This window comes from Anolis carolinensis, unplaced genomic scaffold (assembly GCF_035594765.1).
Source record: "Anolis carolinensis isolate JA03-04 unplaced genomic scaffold, rAnoCar3.1.pri scaffold_10, whole genome shotgun sequence".
Taxonomy (NCBI): domain Eukaryota; kingdom Metazoa; phylum Chordata; class Lepidosauria; order Squamata; family Dactyloidae; genus Anolis; species Anolis carolinensis.
The window spans coordinates 20,060,336-20,084,491 of NW_026943821.1; the positions used below are offsets into that span (position 1 = coordinate 20,060,336).

A 24,156-nucleotide genomic window follows, 5' to 3' on the forward strand; every position below is an offset into this window, starting at 1 on the left:
GCAAGCCCCATTTAATCTCCAATCTAGTTGGGGATTAGCGGAGTTTAAAAGCTTTGCTCTCACTTCTTGCCAGCGGAGCCAACACGGGATGCCAAGAACCCTTCCTGGCCCATTCGGTGTCACTTTGCTTGACGGCCCAAGAACGGGAGCGGAAAGCGCTTTCTATTCCCATCGGACAGTGACCATAAATCAGGCCACGGCCAGTTTAATTAACCTAAATGCACATTAATTCCAGCGGCCTGTCTAATACTTGGAGAACTCAGCATTTTGGATCACACCGTCCAGCTGCATTAATCCCTCCCGAAATGGCACCAAAGGCTTGCGGCCATCAGCTAAGGATATATGCACAAACACAGCATTTTCATAGCCTGCGGAAAAGAGGAACATCTCATGAGACCCGAGTGTTTCGACACAGTGTTCTTCCTCTGGACCAAAGATTTCTCAAGTTTTCATTGACCTTCTTTTGCTCCTTTTGCCATCCTGATTTCTGAAGTTTTGCAACAAGGAGCTTGATTTGCCAGAGGAAGTGTGCCATATGGTAGCCAATGAGTATATTGCAGTAAACTTGCAATGGGACATTATGTTGCAGAAAAGAGCCAGCTGTGACCCAAAGAGATCAATAAAGAGCCATAGGAAAGAGCCAGCTGTGATCCAAAGAGATCAATAAAGAGTCATAGGAAAGAGCCAGCTGTGATCCAAAGAAATTAATAGAGGGTCGTGGGAAAGAGCCAGCTGTGATCCAAAGAGATCAATAGAGAGTCGTGGGAAAGAGCCAGCTGTGACACAAAAAGATCAATAGAGGGTCATAGGAAAGAGCCAGCTGTGATGCAAAGAAATCAATAGAGGGTCATGGGAAGGAGCCAGCTGTGACCCAAAGAAATCAATAGAGGGTCATAGGAAAGAGCCAGCTGTGATCCAAAGAGATCAATAGAGGGTCGTGGGAAAGAGCCAGCTGTGACACGAAGAGATCAGTAGAAGGTCGTGGGAAAGAGCCAGCTGTGACCCGAAGAAATCAATAGAGGGTCGTGGGAAAGAGCCAAGTGTGACCCAAAGAGATCAATAGAGGGTCGTGGGAAAGAGCCAGCTGTGACCCAAAGAGGTCACGGGAGGGTTGCCACGGAAACCTAAATAAGACAGGTGTGGTCACAATCTGAGGGACAGAGGAAATACTGCTTTGTGTTTCATTTTGGTGAGAGAACCATCACTACAATCATTTAACAATTATTTTTACTAATAAATATCATTGCAAAATGCAAAGCCAGGCAAAGCTGTGTACCAAAGCTAGTGTATGTATGTATGTGTGTATATATACAAACACATACTCTACATATACATACATATATTTATTTATTTATTTATTTATTTATTAGCGACATTTATATCCGGCCCTTCTCACCCCGAAGGGGACTCAGGGCGGCTTACAAGTTATATATACATACAATATATTATATTATTAGTATAGCACAATATAAGCACTATATAAGCATTATATATAATTATATTGTACTTTATGACTATATTGCAATATTATTGGTAATATTGCACGTAATATAAATATGCAATTATAATAGTGTATTATTATTATTATTATTATCATCATCACATTGTATTACATATGCATACAATTCCATTGCAAATTTACTGTAATCATTTAATATAGAATGATTACAGTACATTTGTAATGGAATTGTGTGTGTGTGTGTGTGTGTATGTGTAGTGTATGTGTGTGTATATATATATATACACACACACTATACACTAGCTTTGGTATCCAGCTTTGCCTGTGCTGTATTCTTGGAGTTAGGTGTGGTCATAGCATATATGTATACGTGTACACATTTACCCATGCACACAAACACACATCATTGTAACCAAACATTATGCATATGTATAGCGTGTTTGTGTGTGTGTGTGTACATACATATATATACACACACACCCTATACATATGCATAGTGTTTGGTTACAATGATGTGTATGTGTGTGTATGGGTAAATGTGTACACATAGAATGGAAACAATGCAGGGGTGGGGGGATTGGGTTTTATTCTAGTGAATCCTAATAATAACAACAACAACAACAACAACAACAACAATAATAGTAGTAATAATAATTCTATTCCTCCCTCTCTCCCCGAAGGGACACAGAGTGGATTTCAACAAAGACGGCAAACATTCAATGCCAGATCCAATTCATAAATGTCATCAATGCCAGATCCAATTCCGACTGCATTTGGCCTGGGCCTTCCTACAAGAGGCAAGGCAACAGCAGCTGCCCCCAAATCCCTTACTGAGAATAGAGTTAGTGCCTTTTTATTCAAGCGTTTTGGACTTCATTTAAGTCAAATGTGCATCTGGATTTGCTTGGAATTTTAATTGCTACAGTCTTCTAAGCTGTTTAAACTTGATGTCTGTGATGTCTTTATCCTGTTTAACCTAGTTTTATGAACCTGGAATTGGAACTTCTTATTGTTTTATCTCTTAAAATACCACAATGAAGAGCAGCTTTAAATAAAGGTTTTAAAGGAAATGAAAAGGAGGCTTAAAAAGGCAACATCACGGGGTGCATTTACACCAGGCATGGACCAACTTGGGCCACAATTCCTAACAGCCTTCCAGCTGGGTTGCTATTGGTTTTCGGTACTGTATGGCCATGTTCCAGAAGCATTTTTTTCTTGATGTTTCGCCTGCATCTATGGCAGGCATCCTCAGAGGTTGTGAGGTCTGTTGGAAACTAGGCAAGTGGGGTTATATATATCTGTGGAATGTTCAGAGTGGGAAAATGAACTCTTGTCTGTTTGAGGCAGGTGAGAGTGTTGCAACTGGCCACCTTGATTAGCATTGAATAGCCTTGCAGCTTCAAGGTCTGGCTGCTTACTGCCTGGGGGAATCCTTTGTTGGGAGGCATCAGCTGGACCTGATTGCTTCCTGTCTGGAACGTAGCATTTGTTGGATCTTCTTAGTGAGTCTGGAAATAGTTTGTAGGTCATGTTTCTTCCTCAGCTTCCCAATGTGGTTGGTGGTTCCATTGATGTATGGTAAGAACACTTTCCCTCTGGGTGGATCTTTGCCTTGACTCTCATGGCTTGTCCCTGGCCTTGCTGCTACTGCTCAGTCGTTTAGTCGTCTCCGACTCTTTGTGACCTCATGGACCAGTCCACGCCAGAGCTCCCTGTCGGCCGTCACCACCCCCAGTTCCTTGAAGGTCAACCCAGTCACTTCAAGGATACCATCCATCCATCTTGCCCTTGGTCGGCCTCTCTTCCTTTTTCCTTCCATTTTCCCAAGCATCGTGATCTTTTCCAAGCTTTCCTGTCTCCTCATGATGTGGCCAAAATACTTCAACTTTGCTTCCAATATCCTTCCCTCCAGTGAGCAGCCATTGGGCATTATTTCCTGGAGGATGGACTGGTTGGATCTTCTTGCCAAGGTCCAAGGCACTCTCAGGATTTTCCTCCAGCACCAGAGTTCAAAAGCATCTCTCTTCCTTCGCTCAGCCTTCCTTATGGTCCAGCTCTCACATCCATAGGTCACTATGGGGAAGACCATTGCTTTCACTATACGGACCTTCGTTGCCTGTGTGATGTCTCTGCTCTTCACTATTTTGTCAAGGTTGGCCATTGCTCTCCTCCCAAGAAGGAAACATCTTCTGATTTCCTGGCTGCAGTGATCTTCGCGCCTAGAAATATAAAGTCTGTCACTGCCTCCACGTTTTCTCCCTCTATTTGCCAGTTATCAATAAATGTAGTTGCCATGATCTTGGTTTTCTTGATGTTTAACTGCAACCCAGCTTTTGCACTTTCTTATTTCACCTTGGTGATAAGGCTCCTCAGCTCTTCCTCACTTTCGGCCATCAGAGTGGTATCATCCACATATCTAAGGTTGTTAATGTTTCTTCGAGAAATTTTAACTCCGGCCTTGGATTCCTCAAGCCCCACATGTCACATGATGTTGAATAGGGAGGGTGAAAGTATGCACCCGTGCCGTACTCATTTCCCAATCTTGAACCAGTCTGTTGTTCCGTGGTCTGTTCTTACTGTGGCTACTTGGTCTTTATACAGATTTCTCAGGAGACAGACAAAGTGACTTGGTATCCCCATACCACCAAGAACATGCCACAGTTTGTTACGGTCCACACAGTGAAAGGTTTTAGAATAGCCAATAAAGCAGAAGTAGATGTTTTTCTGAAACTCCCTGGCTTCCTCCATTAGACAGCGGATATTGGCAATTTGGTCTGTGGTTCCTCTGCCTTTTCTGAACCCAGCTTGGACATCTGGCAACTCTCGCTCCATGTATTGCTGGAGTCTGCCTTGCAGGATCTTGAGCATGGGAAATAAGCTTAAGCGGCTGAGGGGGGAAAGGAAGGGGCCTGAGGCCGTTAGGAATGGTGGGAGTTGAAGTCCAAAACACCTGGAGGAGACAACTTGGCCCATGCCTGATCTATTCTGTGGAATGAATGCAGTTTGGCACCGCCTTAGCTGGTTCCTCTCCACCATCCTTCCTTCTGCCCTCCTTCCAGCCCCCTCCTTCCTTCCTCTCTTCCTCCCTCCCTTCCTCTTTCTCCTCCTTCCTTCCCTCCCTCCCTGCCATGAATGGAGCTGCCTGCCTGCCTGACTGACTGACTGGCGGCGGAGGAAGAAGAAGAAGAAGACCACCGGCGCCCGGATCGGCCTCCTCCAAGGCCCCTGCCCCAAAGCAAGAGACCCCCGGAGAGGCAGACCCCTCCGTCCTTTGCCAAACTTTGCCCGCCGAAGGAGGAGAAGGAGGAGAAGGAGAAGGAGCAGGCGAACGCGGCCTCGGGCCTTTCTTCCTTCTTCCTTCTCGGGCTCCGCTCTCCTTCCTCAGGGCCGCTCTCCGCGGTGCTGAAATGGGGGAGGCCGGGGAGGGCGAGGGCGACGCCATGGGGGCCTCCTGGGGGGCGGCCGGGGCCCTCTGATCCGGGGCCCCCTCCTCCTCCTCCTCCTCCTCTCCCCCCCCTCCTCGAGGCGCCCTCCGCCCATGTGGCTGCAGGAGGATGGACCCCCACCTGAGGATGGACCCCCGGCTCCTCTGCCTCCACGCCGCCCTCCTGCTCTACTTCAACGGGGCCACCCTCTCCCTGGCAGACCCAGGTAAGCAGGGCCCGGGCCGAGGGGTCGCCTGGGGAGGGGTCTCCTGGGAAGAGTTCTCCTGGGAAGAGATCACTTGAGAAGGGTTCACCTGGGAAGGGATCACTTGGCGAGAACTCACCTGGGAAGGTTCACCTAGGAAGACATCACTTGGGGAGAACACACCTGGGAAAAGTCACCTGGGAAAAGATCACTTGGGGAGAACTCACCTGGGAAAGGGTCACCTGGGATCACTTGGGAGAAGTCACCTGGAAAAGGGTCACCTGGGAAGGGATCACGGGGCGAACTCACCTGGGATCACCTGGGGAGAACTCACCTGGGAAAGGGTCACCTGGGATCACTTGGGAGAAGTCACCTGGGAAAGGGTCACCTGGGATCACTTGGGAGAAGTCACCTGGGAAAGGGTCACCTGGGATCACTTGGGAGAAGTCACCTGGGAAAGGGTCACCTGGGAAGAGATCACTTGGGAGAAGTCACCTAGGAAAGGGTCACCTAGGAAGAGTTCTCCTGGGAAGAGATCACTTGAGAAGGGTTCACTTGGGAAGGCATCATTTGAGCAGGCTTTACCTGGGAATGGATCACCTGGGAAATATTCACCTGGGAAGAGAATCCCTGGGAAGGACTCATCTGGGAAGGAATCGCCTGGGAAGGAATCTCTCGGGAAGGGATCGCCTGGGGAGGGATAACCTGGGAAGGGATCACTTGAAAAGGGTTCACTTGGGATGGGATCACCTGGGGAGAAGTCACCTGGGAAGGGATCGCTTGAGAAGGGTTCACTTGGGAAGGGCTCACATGGGAAGAATCATCCAAGAAGGGTTCACTTGGGAACAACTCACCTGGGAAAGGATCACTTGGGGAGGGATCACTTGGGCGAGAACTCACCTGGGAAGGACTCATCTGGGAAGGGATCACCTGGGAAGAGTTCATCTGGGGCCCAAAAGGGGAGATGCCCACCCTCTTCCTGGAAGCCCCCTGAAAGCAGGTACCTGAGAGACCCTTCACATTGGAAGAGAAAGGCTTGAGCCTCACCCTCCCTTCTGGGCCACAGGTATCGCCCAGGTATCTGCCAGGTATCAATCATATTGGCAGGTGATACTTGGGGCCCACGGTTTTCTCTTCCAAATGCCAAGGGCCCCTCAGGCCTCCTCTATTGCCCAGACCTGTTGGGTGCCCTGTATGTTTAGGAAAATACCTGAAGGTCTGGGGAAATGGAAAGGCCCCCGTCTCTCTCTAAGGCAGTGGCTCTCAGCCTGGGGTCAACAGATGTTTTTGGCCTTCAACTCCCATAAATCCTAACAGCTGGTAAACTGGCTGGGGTTTCTGGGAGTTGTAGGCCCAAAACACCTGGGGACCCCAGGTTGAGAACCACTGCTCTAAGGCACTGGGTTCTCCTTTCTCAAACTTCCCAGCCCTCTTGGGAGTCCTAAATGTGAAAGGTTTCCACCCTAATTACTGGAGGCAGCCCCCCATTTCCAGACCCACCTGAACCAAGGGATGGGGGGCACTGGGGAAGGAAGGCAGTACCTATTGATCTACTCACATTTGCATGTTTTCGAACTGCTAGGTTGGCAGGAGCTGGGGCTAACAGCGGCCGCTCATGCCGCTCCCAGGATTTGAACCTGGGACCTTTTGGTCCGCAAGTTCAGCAGCTCAGCGCTTTAACACACTGTGCCACCAGGGGCCCCAGTTAGTGCATATTGAATTACTTTTCCTGTCAAATTTGTTGTATAACATGATGCTTTGGTGCTTAATTTGTAAAATCATAACCTAATTTGATGTTTATAATAGGCTTCTCCTTAATCTCTCCTTATTATCCAACATTTTCGCTTATCCAATGTTCTGCCGGCCCGTTTATGTTGGATAAGTGAGACTCTACTGTATTATTATTATAATTACTATTTGTAATTATATATCCCGCTTCTTCTCTTCCCATGGAGATTCAAAGTGGCTAACAGTAAAAACCATACAATGTGTACATTAAAATCCAAAGCATACGGACATTAAAATTATATGTGTCACTGTTGCTATGCTTAAGTTTTAAAAAATGAAATACAGTAGAGTCTCGCTTATCCAACATAAACGGGCAGGCAGAACGTTGGATAAGCGAATATGTTGGATAATAAAGAGAGATTAAGGAAAAGCCTATTAAACATCAAATTAGTTTATGATTTTACAAATTAAGCACCAAAACATCATGTTATACAACAAATTTGACAGAAAAAGTAGTTCAATATGCAGTAATGCTATGTAGTAATTACTGTATTTATGAATTTAGCACCAAAATATCACGATGTATTGAAAACATTGACTACAAAAATGCGTTGGATAATCCAGAACGTTGGATAAGCGAGTGTTGGATAAGTGGGACTCTACTGTATAGCAATGTAGATAGGGCTTGAGAGATAGTATGGTGGGGTGCAGCGGTTTGAATGTTGAACTATGGATGAAACCACAGCACTCCGTAATGCTTAGTTGTTACAATGCTTTACTTAAAGTAAGGATATTAATAAGTAGCAACATTATCAAAGAAAAAAACACATGTTGCAGGTAACATAATAACTCATAATATATTTCGTCTGGGCTCTGTATAGATATCTTCTAACTGAAAGCCAACTTTAAAATACAGGTTATGTATCCCTTCCCTGAAATGCTCAGGACCACTAAAAAGATAGTTTAGCAAATGCATTGGGTTGAGATTTTGGTGCAAAGGTCAGTTGGCTAAATAGCAAAAGTGACCAAAGAGTTAGAGCAAGCATGGGCTAACTTCGGCCCTCCAGATGTTTTGGACTGTTGTACCAAATTTATTTGTTTAATCTGTTCTTTCTACCATTATTGCAATATTTGTTTATCATTTGTTGCCAGTTATTTATTTCCTTTTCTGAAATCATTAATGGTAACCCCCAAAAAGAAGGAGGATTGGGCCTTCCAAATATAAAAAAATATTATGAGGCAAACCAATTAAGATATGTAGTAGAGAAGATGATGGATGGAGAAGGTTTGGAATGGATGGAATCAGGGAATAAGGCAGTTGAGTGGAGGAAGGATAACATATTCTTTAAGGAAATCTCAAAGAAAGAGATAAAACAAATTGGAAATATATCATTAAGAAATATAATGGAAATATGGAGTAAATATAAAGGACAACTAATTAATAAGAATTCAGTTTTAACGCCAATAATAATGGAAAAAGATTTCCTAAAGGAACTAAAAGGAACACTAGATAAAGAATTAGAAAAAAAGGGAATTAAAAAGGGTAGGAAATTGGATAGAACAAAAATGGAAAAGGTAAAAATGAGAGAAGAATTGAGAGGAATAAATATTTCTTGGATTCATTGGATTCAATTAGAAAAATGGAATGAAAACTGGCGGGCCCGAAATAAAACTGGAAAACAAATAACGCAATTTGAGGAATTAATAATAAAAGCATTAAAAAGAGAAAATAGTGAGCCATTAAAAGGAACAACAAGTAAAATATATAAAATATTAATTCAAGACACCAGATGTTTTGGACTTCAACTCACGTCAGCTGTTAGGAATTGTGGAAGTTGAAGTCCAAAACATCTGGAGGGCCAAAGTTAGCCTAAGCCTAAGCTAGAGGCAAGTGATAGTGCTCCAATATAAAATATTGCAAGGCAATGCTGGGTTTTACCATCTGCTTTGAAAAGTCAGTCTTGGATCCTGTCTTGAGCTGGAACACGGATGTGCCCAATTGAATAACATGAACAAGAGCATCGCCTTCCCAAAAATAAAGAATTAGGCTCTTTATTTATCCCATTCCGGATTTCGAGCGAGCGTTGCAAGAGAGTGGGGACTGTGGCAAATCGTTTGCATCCAGAAAGCGAATATTTAATGTATTTGCATTTCCTGGGATGCTTCAACATGCATTTTCATCATGACAATGCTAGGAAATTGGTGTTCCGGAGGAGTGTTCCTTAAACCCATGTGCCGTTCCCGGTTTTCCTAAGAAGTCCTTTGGTACGTGTTGTCGAAGGCTTTCATGGCCGGGATTACAGGGTTGTTGTATGTTTTCCGGGCTGTATGGCCATGTTCCAGAAGTATTCTCTCCTGACGTTTCGCCCACGTCTATGGCAGGAATCCTCAGAGGTTGTGAGGAACCCAATGCACTTGCTAAACTTTGGTACCTTTGTTGCCATATGATACAGTTATTGGGAATAAATGAATGCAGCAGGTGGTTTGCCAGAAAGAGCAGCATCAAAACCCATTAGGTGATGTTTTTCAACATCTTTTTGCATTCGAGGCTCAGAGTCTCCCTAAGTGAATCATTTTAGTTAGACTTCTTCATTACTGATAAGTAGTTCTCAATTGCTGGCTCAATGGGGTCCCTAAATTGGCAGGTCCCCTAAAAGATAAATCCCAAGGGTTTCCCATTGCGGAAGCAAGCAAACGGCATCGCTGTGCAAATGCATAATCCATTCCCCATCCGAATCGCTGTGGGATTGAGAATTGGACACAAAAGGAGAGTTTTTTTTCCATCTCTGTTCCTAGCTGCTTTTCTCTTTCCTTGGCATCCAAACAGCCAGCCTAAAGCAAACTATCAAACGAAGCTGACAAAGCACAGGTTGACTTCCACTTTGCACCCATTGGCATTGGTGCTAAGAAGGACTCTAAAACCCATCTGCTTGGTATTATCATTGTTGTTATTTATATCCTTTATAACGAGACTGGCTGAAAACAATACAGATCCCCTCTTCACTGCTATAACTCAATGCTACGGAATCCTGGGAGTTGTAGTTTGGCAATAAAACAATGCATTTTGGCACCACTGTAACCCCAATGGATCGATGCTGTGGAAATATGGGAATTGTAGTTTTGTGAGGCACTGGCCCTCTTTGGCAGAGAAGGCTCAAAACTACAGCTCCCGTGACTCTGTAGCATTGAGCCACAGCAATTGATGTGATGTCAAACTGCATTATTCCTCCCTAGGGAGGAAATTCCAAATAATAATAAAAAGGTTTAAAAAGGTAAAGGTTTTCCCCTGATGTAAAGTCCAGTCGTGTCCGACTCTGGGGGTTGGTGCTCATCTCCATTGCTAAGCTGAAGAGCCGACGTTGTCTGTAGACACCTCCTGGGTTACGTGGCAGGCATGATTGCATGGAGCGCCGTTACCTTCCTGACGGTGCGGTACCTATTGATCTACTCACATTTGCATGTTTTCAAACTGCTAGGTTGGCAGAAGCTGGAGCTAACAGGGGGTGCTCACTCCGCTCCTCAGATTCGAACCTGCAACCTTTCAGTCAGCAAGTTCAGCAGCTCATCACTTTAACACGCTGCGCCACCGGGGGCACCTCCAAATAATAATACTGTAATAGTAACAAGGGGAGGCAATGTACTCATTTTGCACCCAGGGAAGTCCATCATGTTCATGACCACAAAGACTTTTTAATTAGAAATGTTTGCACAATATGCATCTCTTTTGGAATTCCTGCTTTTTGCTCCTGATGGGAGGCGGGCCTGAAAATGCACAGCAAGCTCCTGATCCTTATGGCTTTGGGGCCACGCTTGCAATTGTTCCCCAAGTTGCAGAACCGTGCCATGTTTCATATTGTGTTATGTAAACTAAGCGGCTGTCTATGGGTTCTCCCAAAGGATGGGATTTGGGTTCCTTGGATACAACTTGATGGAGGAGAGGAGGCATTTTTGCCCATCATTTCCAGTTATCTTTGACCTTCAGCACACCTTGGGTGACGTCTTGCACAACAGCTTTATGTAACTTGGCCTTGTTTGCAACAGGAAAACCTTCCGGCTCAGAGGTGCCCTTTTATGTGCCCTTTAATTCCATCCCCACAAAAGAAGGCTCCCATTGCCTGCATCCTTTGCATCTGGATCAGTTGGGAGACCATTTCTTCATCCTTTTCCCTATTGCATGAAACAATTGGCTTTGCTTGAAGCAGGATAGCAAAATAACACAGCCCTAGTCCACACAAATATCCAAAGCACCTTTGGATTAGACACAGGTGCCCTTAATGCAAAGGAAGGTATCACTCTGGACGTCCAGCTGTCTCAGGTTTATGAAGGTATTTGCAAAATGTTGCCTTTCTACACCAAAGAAGGCCTTTGCGATTCAAATAGCCTCTTCCTTTCTCCATCTCCTCCTCTCACCTTATCCTTAGCTCACCTTTGAGTCAAGCTGCTGCGACCGAAAAAGTCAACAGAAGGAAGGAAAGGACTTTATGTTTTCGATTCCAAATGTCTTTTCCTTTCCCCTTCTCTGAGAGAAACACAGCCATCTCTGTTTGCTTTGAGTGCGTATTTTGCACATCCAAGCACCCTCTGAGTCATTTCAACGATGCTTTTCATCCCTCCTTTTTCCCAATATGAAGAACAACCAATAACAGGGATGGCTTTTGTGATACTGGAAGGAAACCGTTCTGGGTTTTAGTCTGAACTTTAAAGGAGATGCTGATGGATCCAAAATAGGTTCTGCTCCCTGGATGGCTCCTTAGGTTCAGACTGAAATCTGGAATGGGTTTGCCACCTCAATGAGATGCCATTTCCAATGGAAATAAAGCATCCATTGGGTCTCAACGGTGCCCAAATCCAGATTGCTCAGATAGCCGCTTTCCCTTGCTTCCTCTATACATATTCCACACACATATACATCCAAAATCTTGGAATTTTTGAAATTGTGGGACTTTTAGGGGGGAATTGTGGGACTTCCAGGGGAAAATTATGGGACGTCTAGGGGAAATCTTGGGACTTTTAAGGGGAATTTTTGGGACTTTTAGGGGGAAATCGTGGGACTTCTAGGGGAAAATTGTGGAGCTTTTAGGGGAAAATCTTGGGATTTTGGGCAAGTAGATAGCTTCAAGGTGCCAGTGACAGGAAGGGGGTCACCCAAACCTTGGCCTTCTGTCTTTCTTTAATAGCCCCCCTTTCCTCCCATGCGTCTTTGGTCAATCAAACTCATACACAACAACATGTGCATCCCATTTGGATTTTTGCAAAGTCCTCTATGTGGATCTGCTTTCTAAAAAGACTCAGGAACTTCGCCCGGCCCAAACATTTGCAAACAGATTGTAGCCTGGAGTAGTTGCAGGATGTACACAATTCTATTGTTGCAGTAGCTCTTCTGACCAATTCTGGGCACAATTGCAAAGTGCTGGTGACCATCTGTTGGGAGGGCTTGGATGGAGTCCTCCTGCCTAGCAGAAGGGGGTTGGACTGGATGACCTGTGGAGTTCCTTCCAACTCTAGCATTCTTTTTTTTCTCCCCAAAGGGAATTTTTATTAATCATTATTTTATAATACATAATCATAGTTACATTTTCCTTTTCCATTCCCTTCTCCCTCCCCCACCCCCACCCCACCCCCTTCCCTGTTGACAACTTAAACCTTATTTTCTTGTTACATGAGCCTTCTTTCCATTCTTTCCCATTTTTTCTTCCAACTTTCGTCATATGGTTTAACAATCTGTAGCCATCTACTAAATGGAGTCTTTAATTTTCTTCTGTTTGTCTAACCATGTTTTTTTGTTTCTTATAATGTCCATAATATCCAGTTGTATTTGATCCCATATATATTCATACCATTTTTCAAGTGTCCATTTCTTTTTATCCTTCCACCCCCACGCTATTACTGCATGTGCGGCTCTAAACATTATCATCATTAATTCTTGGTCTTGGTCCTTAATTCTTCTGTCCCCATATATCCCTATTAACAGAATTTGCATATTTATATCAAATTTGGTATTAGTATGTAATTCAATCTAGGTTAGAATTTGGTTCCAATATTTTTTCTCTTCACATTCCCACCATAGATGAGAGTACCATGACTCCCGACTCCCACAATGCCAACATTTCGGATTTAATCCCTGAATCATGTGTGCCAGCTGAATTGGTGTTCTGTACCATTTCGTAATTATTTTCAGTTCTAATGCCTTATATTTGTCTATTTTTATTTTATTTAAACCATTGACTATATTTTCTATCTTTTCTTTTCCTAGGCCCCCTTCCTTTTCCCACTTGTTTTCCATTATTCTATACATAGACTCCTTATCTTGTATCATTCTTCCATATATTTTATTTTATCCTTTTTTACCACCAAGTCTCTCTTTTAATATCTTGTCTATTCTATCGTTCTATGAGGTTCACCTTAGCATCATCAATGGCAGCTAGTTAGTGTCCTACCTTCCAGTGGGACACTCAACACACTTTGGGTTTTAGCCTGAACTTTATTTTGGAGCTTTGGACAAACTCAACTCACACCTTTTCTTGTGACAAATGCCAAGTGCAAATATTGTAATTAGGTTCATTTTCTAGGGCTGATCAATAACCTTTTAGGTTATTCCAGAATGGATTCTGGAATTGGAGTTTTTTCAGCAGCTGGAGAGCAAGGAAGATGATTTGGCATATGCCTTTGCTGGGTTGTTTTCAGGCCATGCACAGCTTTGGAAGGAGCCCCTTTCCTCTTTGTGCATCAATTTCCAGGGGCCGAAACCACCAGAAATGGCTTGGAAGTCCAGGTTCCAGGCTTAGTCTAGTCCCCTTGAGTAACTGGTTGCCTGTTACTCGGAGGTTCATAATAAAAGCAGGAGTTGAAGTGTGCGAAACCTTTGTTGCAATACTATATGGAGCAGCGGAGGAGCAAATGGGACCCTGGGGCTGAGAATTCAGAGGGAGATAGAGGGGAAATAGTAAACATTGGCTCTGGAGATCTCCCAAATTGTGCACTTTATGAAAAGGCTGAAAGATCTTGTGTTGACATCTCAGCAAAGTGTTTCCTCGCAGTTGTTTTTTATGCGATCCCAGAGCAATAATACTGTATATATATAAGATGGCAGATACCCTCTCGTTGCCTTGACCCCAATGCTCTGGGTGAGAATGAAATCAGGGATGCATCCAGCGTTACAACAAGTGCGTCTACACTGTATCATTAGTGCAATTGGAACACACTTTAACTGCCATGGCTTTGCAAGGTCTTTCCCCTTCTCTGACCAAAGAGTTTGGGTGCTGCACCAAACCTTAAAATCCCAGGACTGAGTCATGGCATTTAAAGTGGTGCCAAACTGCATTATCGGAGCCTCCTGTGGCTCAGTGTGTTAAAGCGCTGAGCTGCTGAACTTGCAGACCGAAAGGTCCCAGGTTCAAATCCGGGGAGCAGAGTGAGCGGCCGCTGTTAGCCCCAGCTCCTGCCAACCTAGCAGTTTGAAAACATGCCAATGTGAGTAGATCAATAGGTACCACTCTGGCTGGAAGGTAATGGCGCTCCATGCAGTCATGCCAGCCACATGGCCTTGGAGGTGTCTACGGACAATGGCGGCTCTTCGGCTTAGAAATTGAGATGAGCACCAACCCCCAGAATGTGAGTAGAGTAATAGGTACTGCTCCGGAGGGAAGGTAACGGCGCTCCATGCAGTCATGCCAGTGGCCACATGTCTTTGGAGGTGTCTACAGACAATGCCGGCTCTTCGGCTTAGAAATTGAGATGAGCACTAACCCCCAGAGTGTGAGTAGAGTAATAGGTACTGCTCCGGCGGGAAGGTAACGGCGCTCCATGCAGTCATGCCAGTGGCCACATGACTTTGGAGGTGTCTACAGACAATGCCGGCTCTTCGGCTTAGAAATTGAGATGAGCACCAACCCCCAGAGTGTGAGTAGAGTAATAGGTACTGCTCCGGCGGGAAGGTAACGGCACTCCATGCAGTCATGCCAGTGGCCACATGACTTTGGATGTGTCTACAGACAACGCCGGCTCTTCGGCTTAGAAATTGAGATGAGCACCAACCCCCAGAGTGTGAGTAGAGTAATAGGTACTGCTCCGGCGGGAAGGTAACGGCACTCCATGCAGTCATGCCAGTGGCCACATGACCTTGGAGGTGTCTACAGACAATGCTGGTTCTTCGGCTTAGAAATTGAGATGAGCACCAACCCCCAGAGTATGAGTAGAGTACAGTAGAGTCTCGATTATCCAATGTAAACGGGCCAGCAGAACGTTGGATAAGCGAATATGTTGGATAATAAGGAGAGATTAAGGAAAAGCCTATTAAACATCAAATTAGGTTATGATTTTACAAATTAAGCACCAAAACATCATGTCATACAACAAATTTAACAGAAAAAGTAGTTTAATACGCAGTAATGTTATGTTGTAATTACTGTATTTACGAATTTAGCACCAAAATATCACGATGTATTGAAAACATTGACTACAAAAATGCGTTGGATAATCCAAAACGTTGGATAAGCGAGTGTTGGATAAGTGGGACTCTACTGTAATAGGTACTGCTCCGGCGGGAAGGTAACAGCGCTCCATGCAGTCATACCAGCCACATGACTTTGGAGGTGTCTACGGACAACGCCGGCTCTTCGGCTTAGAAATGGAGATGAGCACCAACCCCAGGAGTCGGACACGACTGGACTTAACGTCAGGAGAAACCTTTACCTTTAACTTACAAACTGCATTAATTCTACAGTGTAGATGCACCCAGAGTTGCCGGGATTAGGGCCAACCACCAAATACAGAAATGAGAAATGTGTGGACACCTTTTGTATGCATTTTTTGGCATTTGCTCCCTCCCAATCTTTCTGTCTCTCGAATCCATTCCTTTTTCTCCTCCTTTGGCTTTTCTTGGAAGCGGAGGAGTACGTATGAAAGGATCGGCTTCCGTCCCCCATCGCTTTGCCATTCAAGCCCTTCCTTCGCTTGCACTTTGCAGGCCCAGCTCCCACTGCGTCGAATGCACGGCTGACTTATGGGGTCTTTGAGCGAAGGCTGCCCACCCGTCTCCCAAGTGCGTCGGCAGCACAAAAGCCCAGACCCGCCTCGGCCATTTGGGGCCTTGAGTCAGACAAAGGCAAGTGCTGTTTGGGCACCTGGATCGAACATTTGTGTTCCTTTGCCATTTGGCGGGAGAACAAAAGCAACACGGAACAGCACATGCAGATCGGAGGCAGATCGTAATCTCTGGGCCACAGGAGACTGTGGACGGCTGTAATTGGAAACTGCAAGATTTTGTGGGTTCTTTGAGGCCATCCAACCCACCACCGTGGCCTTCTTGGCATATTTTAGCATTTCATATATCCACTAGCTGTGCCCGGCCACGCGTTGCTGTGGCGAAGTATGGTGGTATGGGAAATAAAGTATTGAGGAACTGGTGGTAGTTAAGGTAAAGGGTAAAAGTTTTATCTTACATTAAGTCAATTATAAATGGGTTATATAGCTGTGTGGAAGGGCCTTGAGTCTACACTGCCATATAATCCAGTTAAAATCTGATAATCTGTATTTTATAGGTAGTGTGGAAGAGGCCTAACTCTGCCTGTCCCCTGGGTGAGTGGGTTGCTAGGAGACCAAGTGGGCGGAGCTTAGCCTTCTAACTGGCAGCAATTGGATAAAAACAATTATTCCTCTCCCTCTAATTAGGACTTTATTTTTCTTTTCTTTTTGTTGTATCAACCTAGAGGCATGGATGATGGGTTGTGTTGTCAAGGTTGTGGGGAGTTTAGTTTTGTTGTTTTGGCGGTCGCCAGGATTCCATCACTCTCTTATATGTATAGATTAGGAGCTCGCGGTGGCGCAGCTTGTTAAAGCACTGAGTTGCTGAACTTGCTGACCCAAAAGGAGTCACAAAGGACATGGAAAAACATTATATCCACATTGTTGTTATAACAACAATATAGGGTAATATAATAATAATAATAATAATAATAATACAGTAGAGTCTCACTTATCCAACATTCTGGATTATCCAACGCATTTTTGTAGTCAATGTTTTCAATACATCGTGATATTTTGGTGCTAACAGTAATTACTACATAGCATTACTGTGTATTGAACTACTTTTTCTGTCAAATTTGTTGTATAACATGATGTTTGGGTGCTCATAACCTAATTTGATGTTTAATAGGCTTTTCCTTAATCCCTCCTTATTATCCAACATATTCGCTTATCCAATGTTCTGCCGGCCCGTTTATGTTGGATAAGTGAGACTCTGCTGTAATAATAATAATAATAATAATAATAATAATAATAATAGGAGCCCCCGGTGGCGCAGTGTATTAAAGCACTGAGCTGCTGAACTTGCAGACTGAAAGGTCACAGGTTCGAATCCGGGGAGCAGAGTGAGCACCTGCTGTTAGCCCCAGCTTCTGCCAACCTAGCAGTTAGAAAACATGCAAATGTGAGTAGATCAATAGGTACCGCTCCGGGGGGAAGGTAACGGCGCCCCATTTAGTCATGCTGGCCACATGACCTCGGAGGTGTCTATGGACAACGCCGGCTCTTCGGCTTAGAAATGGAGATGAGCACAACCCCTAGAGTCGGACATGACTGGACTTAATATCAAGGGAAAACCTAGCTTTACCTATATCCATAAGTTGGTAGGGTTGGAAAAGGACCCCAAAGGCCATCTAGTCCAACCCTTTTCTATCCATGGAGAAATACACAATCCAAGCACTCCTAACAGATGGACATCCAGTCTCAAATTAAAAGCCTTTACATTTGGGACCCTCAAGGGTCATCCAGTCCAACCCTTTTCTGCCAGGCAGGAAAACACAATCCAAGCCCTCCCAACAGGTGGCCATTCAGCTTCTGTTTCAAAGCTTCCACATATGAAAGGGACTCCTAAGAGTCTTATAACCCAAGCCTCTTTTGCCATGTAGGACTGCACCATCTAAGCCCTCCCAACAGATGGCCATTCAGCCTCAGTTTAAAAACCTTCACATGTGGCACTTTCAAGGGTTATCAAGGCCAAACCCCTTCTTCCAGGCACGTTGCATTGAAGTGATATCAAACTGGACTAATTCTACAGTATAGACACACTGTATGCTAAGTCCTTCTCATTTCTTAGATGGGCAAAGGTAAGCTGATTCGAAGTCCTATATTGGATTTAAAATGCCAGGGAAACCTCCTCAGCATTAGAAATAAATCCGCTCTGGGTTCTAGATCAAAAGTGGATGACTTTTTGTACAAGGGCAGGAAATCTGGAAATCTAGAATATACATTTTAAAGAAGCTTTGAATCTATGTTGCTGATGCATCACCAAATGACAGCTCCCAGAATCCCTTTGCATGGAGCCATGGCAGTTAAAGTGGTGTCAAACTGCATTTGTTCTACAGGTTAGATGCCTCTTAAGTGGCCCTGAGATATTTTTGCTAAAGCGAGACTATTTACCCATTTTTCCTAAAAAGGTTTCAATGTCCCTTGGCCTTTTTTTGCTAAAGGTTTTGGCATCTCTGAACTTTCCGGAGTGCTGCAGAACAGGAACAAACTGACCTATAAAACCTTACCTGCTTGGCCTTGTTACAGGTTTCCTCAGAATCCATGCTGTTTTGGAACAAATGGAGCTCAAAGGCTTTTGGACAAATGGGAAGATTGAGCCATTGCAGTTAAAGGGTGCATCTAATGGTGCAGTTTGTTACTACTTTAACTACTATTGCTCGATGCAATTAAATCCTGGGATTTGTAGTTTTACAAGATCTCTAGCTGGAGCATCACCAAACTACAACTCCAAAGATCCCATATTGTGCTACTACTTTCACTACCTTGACTCAATGCAATTAAATCCTGGGATTTGTAGTTTTGCAAGATCTCTAGCTGGGGCATCACCAAACTACAACTCCCAGGATCCCATAGCATCGAGCCATTGTAGTTAAAGGGTGCATCTACTGGTGCCGTTTGCGACTACTTTAACAACTATTGCTCAGTGCAATTAAATCCTGGGATTTGTAGTTTTACAAGATCTCTAGCTGGGGCATCGCCAAACTACAACTCCCAAGATCCCATAGCATTGAGCCATTGCAGTTAAAGGGTGCATCTACTGGTGCTGTTTGCGACTACTTTAACCACTATTGCTCAGTGAAATTAAATCCTGGGATTTGTAGTTTTACAAGATCTCTAGTTGAGGCATCACCAAACTACAATTCCCAGGATCCCATAGCATTGAGCCATTGCAGTTAAAGGGTGCATCTAATGGTGCAGTTTGCTACTACTTTAACTACTATTGCTCGATGCAATTAAATCCTGGGATTTGTAGTTTTACAAGATCTCTAGTTGAGGCATCACCAAACTACAATTCCCACGATCCCATAGCATTGAGCCATTGCAGTTAAAGGGTGCATCTAATGGTGCAGTTTACTACTACTTTCACTACCTTGGCTCAATGCAATTAAATCCTGGGATTTGTAGTTTTACAAGATCTCTAGCTGAGGCATCACCAAACTACAGCTCTCGGAATCCCATAGCATTGGGTTATTGCAGTTAAAGGGTGCATCTAATGGTGCAGTTTGCTACTACTTTAACTACTATTGCTCAATGCAATTAAATCCTGGGATTTGTAGTTTTACAAGATCTCTAGCTGGGGTATCACCAAATTACAACTTCCAGGATCCCATAGCATTGAGCCATTGCAGTTAAAGGGTGCATCTAGTGATGCAGTTTGCTACTACTTTAACTACTATAGTTCGATGCAATTAAATCCTGGGATTGTAGTTTTACAAGATCTCTAGCTGGGGCATCGCCAAACTACAACTCCCAAGATCCCATAGCATTAAGCCATTGTAGTTAAAGGGTGCATCTAATGGTGCAGTTTGCTACTACTTTAACAACTATGGCTCGATGCAATTAAATACTGGGATTTGTAGTTTTACAAGATCTCTAGCTGAGGCATCACCAAACTACAACTCCCAAGATCCCATAGCATTGAGCCATTGTAGTTAAAGGGTGCATCTACTGGTGCAGTTTGCTACTACTTTAACTACTATTGCTCATTGCAATTAAAATCTGGGATTTATAGTTTGTAATGCAGAGTTGTAGATTGGTGAGACACCAGCCCTCTTTGGCAGAGAAGGCGATAGGCCATTTCCGCACAGTCTTTCTTTGTTATTGCAAATTATGAGCAATTATCTCCTATATTCCTTTTTTAAAAAGCTCCTGCCTTTTGGGCATTGCTGCAAGAAGGAGAAAGCTTTGTTCGGGAAAGATTGAATGGAAACCCTGCTGGCTCTTTTCAAAGTTGCCAGGTACAGCTTTTGTTCAGGGAACTACAGGCGGCTGCGTTTTTATAGGAGCCAAGGGAAAAGCAATGGCTTAATGGATTGGGGCTATTCTGGAATGTTCTGAAACCTAAGCATGTCGGGTATCCGTTATGAACTGAAATATTTGGGACCAGAAGCATTCCATTTTTTAAATTTTGCATTTTGGAATAGTTGTATTATTATTATTATTGTTATTATTATTTTATTATGACACAACAAACAAAATAGATATGCTGGATTTCGTATCACAAAATTACAAGTCGAACACTTCCCAAGTGTCTAGGACTGTGTGATGTATTTTCGGATGATGCGTGCAGATCCCAGTAGGGTGGCCTTTTGCAGTTGGCAGATCGTGATTTTGTCAATGTCTATTGTTTCCAAATGCCGGCTGAGATCTTTTGGCACGGCACCCAGTGTGCCCATCACCACCGGGACCACCTGCACTGGTTTCTGCCAGAGTCTTTGAAGTTCGATCTTGAGGTCCTGATAGCAGCTGAGTTTTTCGTGTTGTTTTTCGTCAATGCGACTGTCCCCTGGGATGGCAACATCAATGATCCAAACCTTTTTCTTTTCCACAACTGTGATGTCTGGTGTGTTGTGTTCCAGAACTTTGTCAGTCTGGATTCGGATTATTATTATTATTATTCATGTTCCTTTGTTACCTGCCTCTCCTTGCAGCTCAAGGCGTGGCACAACACAATTCAAATACATCATCATAAAACACGTTCATTACAATTCATCTATTGAAACATTTTCCCATAAAATACACATATTCAAGTACATGGAACAAATATATATAATGATATACAATAGATCCTTATATAACCCATGGGGACTGGCCGATGTCAGATAAATGTCATTTCTGGTTGCTTGAGAGTTGCCATTAAAAATCGGTTCCATACTATTCCATACCATAAACTCTGTATAGTAAACTCTCCATACTATTTGATACCATAAACTCTGTATTGCCTTAATACAGTAGAGTCTCACTTATCCAAGACTCGCTTATCCAAGGTTCTGGATTATCTAAGGCATTTTTGTAGTCAATGTTTTCAATATATCATGATATTTTGGTGCTAAATTCGTAAATACAGTAATTACAACATAACATGACTGCGTATTGAACTACTTTTTCTGTCAAATTTGTTGTCTAACATGATGTTTTGGTGCTTAATTTGTAAAATCATAACCTAATTTGATGTTTAATAGGCTTTTTCTTAATCCTTTCTTATTATCCAACATATTTGCTTATCCAACATTCTGCCGGCCTGTTTATGTTGGATAAGTGAGACTCTACCATAGTCATAATGAAATACAGTACAGTAGATTCTCACTTATCCAAGACTCGCTTATCCAAGGTTCTGGATTATCCAAGCTATTTTTGTAGTCAATGTTTTCAATACATCGTGATATTTTGGTGCTAAATTCGTAAATACAGTAATTACTAAGTAGCATTACTGCGTATTGAACTACTTTTTCTGTCAAATTTGTTGTCTAACATGATGTTTTGGTGCTTAATTTGTAAAATCATAACCTAATTTGATGTTTAATAGGCTTTTCCTTAATCCCTCCTTATTATCCAAGATATTCGCTTATCCAAGGTTCTGCCGGCCCATTTAGCTTGGATAAGTGAGACTCTACTGTACCTAAAACCAAAATGTATCCTCTCTTAGCATGTTCTAAGTCAGGGGTCCCCAAACTAAGGCCTGGGGGCCGGATGCGGCCCATCGAAGCCATTTATCCGGCCCCCACAGCACAAGGGCAGAAGGGGGTTGGGCTAAATGGCCCAAGGGGTCTCTTCTTCTATTACAACCCTTATTATCATCATCATCATCATTATCATCATCAATATTGAGGCTGGGTGGCCATATGTCAGGGATGCTTTGTTTGTGCTTTTGGTGCACAAAGGCAGAAGGAGTTGGACTCAGTGGCCCAAGGGGTCTCTTCCAACCCTCTTTTTTATATTATTATTATTATTATTATTATTATTATTATTATTATTATTATTATTATTATTAACATTGAGGCTGGGAGGCCATCTGTCAGGGTTGCTTTGTTTGTGCTTTTGGTGCACAAAGGCAGAAGGAGTTGGACTCAGTGGCCCAAGGGCTCTCTTCCAACCCTCTTTTTTATATTATTATTATTATTATTATTATTATTATTATTATTATTATTATTATTATTATTATTAACATTGAGGCTGGGAGGCCATCTGTCAGGGTTGCTTTGCTTGTGCTTTGGGTGCACACAGGCAGAAGGGGGCTGGACTCAGTGGCCCAAGGGCTCTCTTCCAACCCTCTTTGTTGTTGTTATTATTGTTTTTGTTGTTGTTATTGTTATTATTATTATTATTATTATTATTATTATTATTATTATTATTATCATCATCATCATCATCAAGGTTGTATTTGTTCCCGTTTTGTTTGGGTTTTTTTTTAACTTCAAAATGAGGCATGTGCAGAGTGCATAGGAATTTGTTCATAGTTTTTTTTTAAAAAAAAAACCTCTAGTCCGGCCCTCCAATGGTCTGAGGGACCGTGGACTGGCCCCGGTTAAAAAGTTTGGGGACCCCTGTTCTAAGTCTTCTATCATGACTGTGGTTTTCTTGGACTGGAAATCTTTCATTTCAAGAAGGGCGGATAAATGAAACCACCATGATTTCATGTATCCCCCCCCCAAACTGGGATAATGTTCCCTGCAGATACGTGATCCTAGTGTGGAGTTGACCGCAGCCACTTGCAAAGAGACCTTGGGGCCAAAGACGTGAATGACCACTGCCATGGCTTGAGGTCATTCTCCCACCGTCATCTTCCCGGGTTCTCCTTTCTCCCCCTTTGTAGACAGTCCTTCTGCTCCGGTCAACGTCTCGGTCAAACTCTTGAATGCCAACTCCGCCATCGTGACCTGGGATGTCCTGGAAGAGGAAGTGGTCATTGGGTTCGCCATCTCACAGCAGGTAAGCTTACTAATCCAGATTTATCTCCTTGCCTTCCTCTTCCTCCTCCTCCTCCTCCATCAGCTGATGTTTCCAAGAGGAAATATATGTGAATTTCAGTGTTGGAAGACCCCTAAGTCCCCCTCTCCAGAAGAGAAAAAGAGACAGGGAATGCATCTACACCAGGCATGGGCAAACTTCGGTCCTCCGGGTGTTTTGGACTTCAACTCCCACAATTCCTAACAGCTGGTAGGCTGTTAGGAATTGTGGAAGTTGAAGTCCAAAACACCCGGTGGTCCAAAGCAAAGCGGCTCACATGATAAGACCTTGTAACAAAATTTGGGGGGGGGGGGGGGGAATCTGTTCCTGGTTTGAAAGTGTTGTTTCCTGTTTAATTGTGTGGTATTTAGTTCGGAAATAGTTGTTCTACTCCAGAATCTTTGTTTTTGTGGTTGCCACAAACTAGTTTGAATTGGTTGAGATTCAATGAGATATTCATTGAAAAACTATAGCAAAATGTGCTGCAGGATGTCTCTTCTGCAAAAATAAAGTTTTTGCAGTTTAATAAACTTTCCCCATGTTTTTATGATAGAAACAATTAGGAAATGACATTTATAACAAATATTGTGATACATGTTGTTGTTGTTGTTGTTGTTGTTGTTGTTGTTATCAAAGTACTTGAAAAATTAAAAAAGGGAATTTGGCAGAAAAAGGGCCCAGGCGAGCCTCTCTTGGGAGGGATCTTGGAGCCGCCCCCAAGAAGGCCCTGTTGCCCATTCCTTCTGAGACATGCCTGGCTCTTCTCTCCTGGCAGAAGAAGGATGTGCGGATGCTGCGCTTCATCCAGGAGGTGAACACCACCACGCGCTCGTGCTCGCTCTGGGACCTGGAGGAGGACACCGAGTACATCGTCCACGTCCAGTCCATCAGCATCCAGGGCCAGAGCCCGGCCAGCGAGCCTTTCATCTTCAAGACCCCCCGCGAAGCTGAGAAGCTGGCCTCCAAAAACAAAGGCAAGTCAAATGGGCAGGTGGACAGAAAGCAAAGGCTAAGTCACCCAGATTGGGAATTTGGAGTATTTCAGAATTCCAGATAAGAGATGCTCAAATGTTCGAGGGTTATCC

General features: G+C 43.7%; 1 protein-coding gene across 1 annotated transcript in view; it reads left to right on the plus strand.

The window, feature by feature from the left end:
- The first annotated feature begins 4,516 nt into the window (after positions 1-4,516).
- Positions 4,517-24,156, plus strand: part of fndc5 (fibronectin type III domain containing 5) — a 30,816-nt gene continuing 11,176 nt past the window's right edge. The window contains exons 1-3 of the mRNA XM_062962583.1: positions 4,517-5,110; positions 22,938-23,053; positions 23,847-24,045. Of these exons, the coding sequence (XP_062818653.1) occupies positions 5,014-5,110; positions 22,938-23,053; positions 23,847-24,045 (412 nt within the window). The 5' untranslated portion in view covers positions 4,517-5,013. The remainder of the gene's footprint in view (positions 5,111-22,937; positions 23,054-23,846; positions 24,046-24,156) is intronic.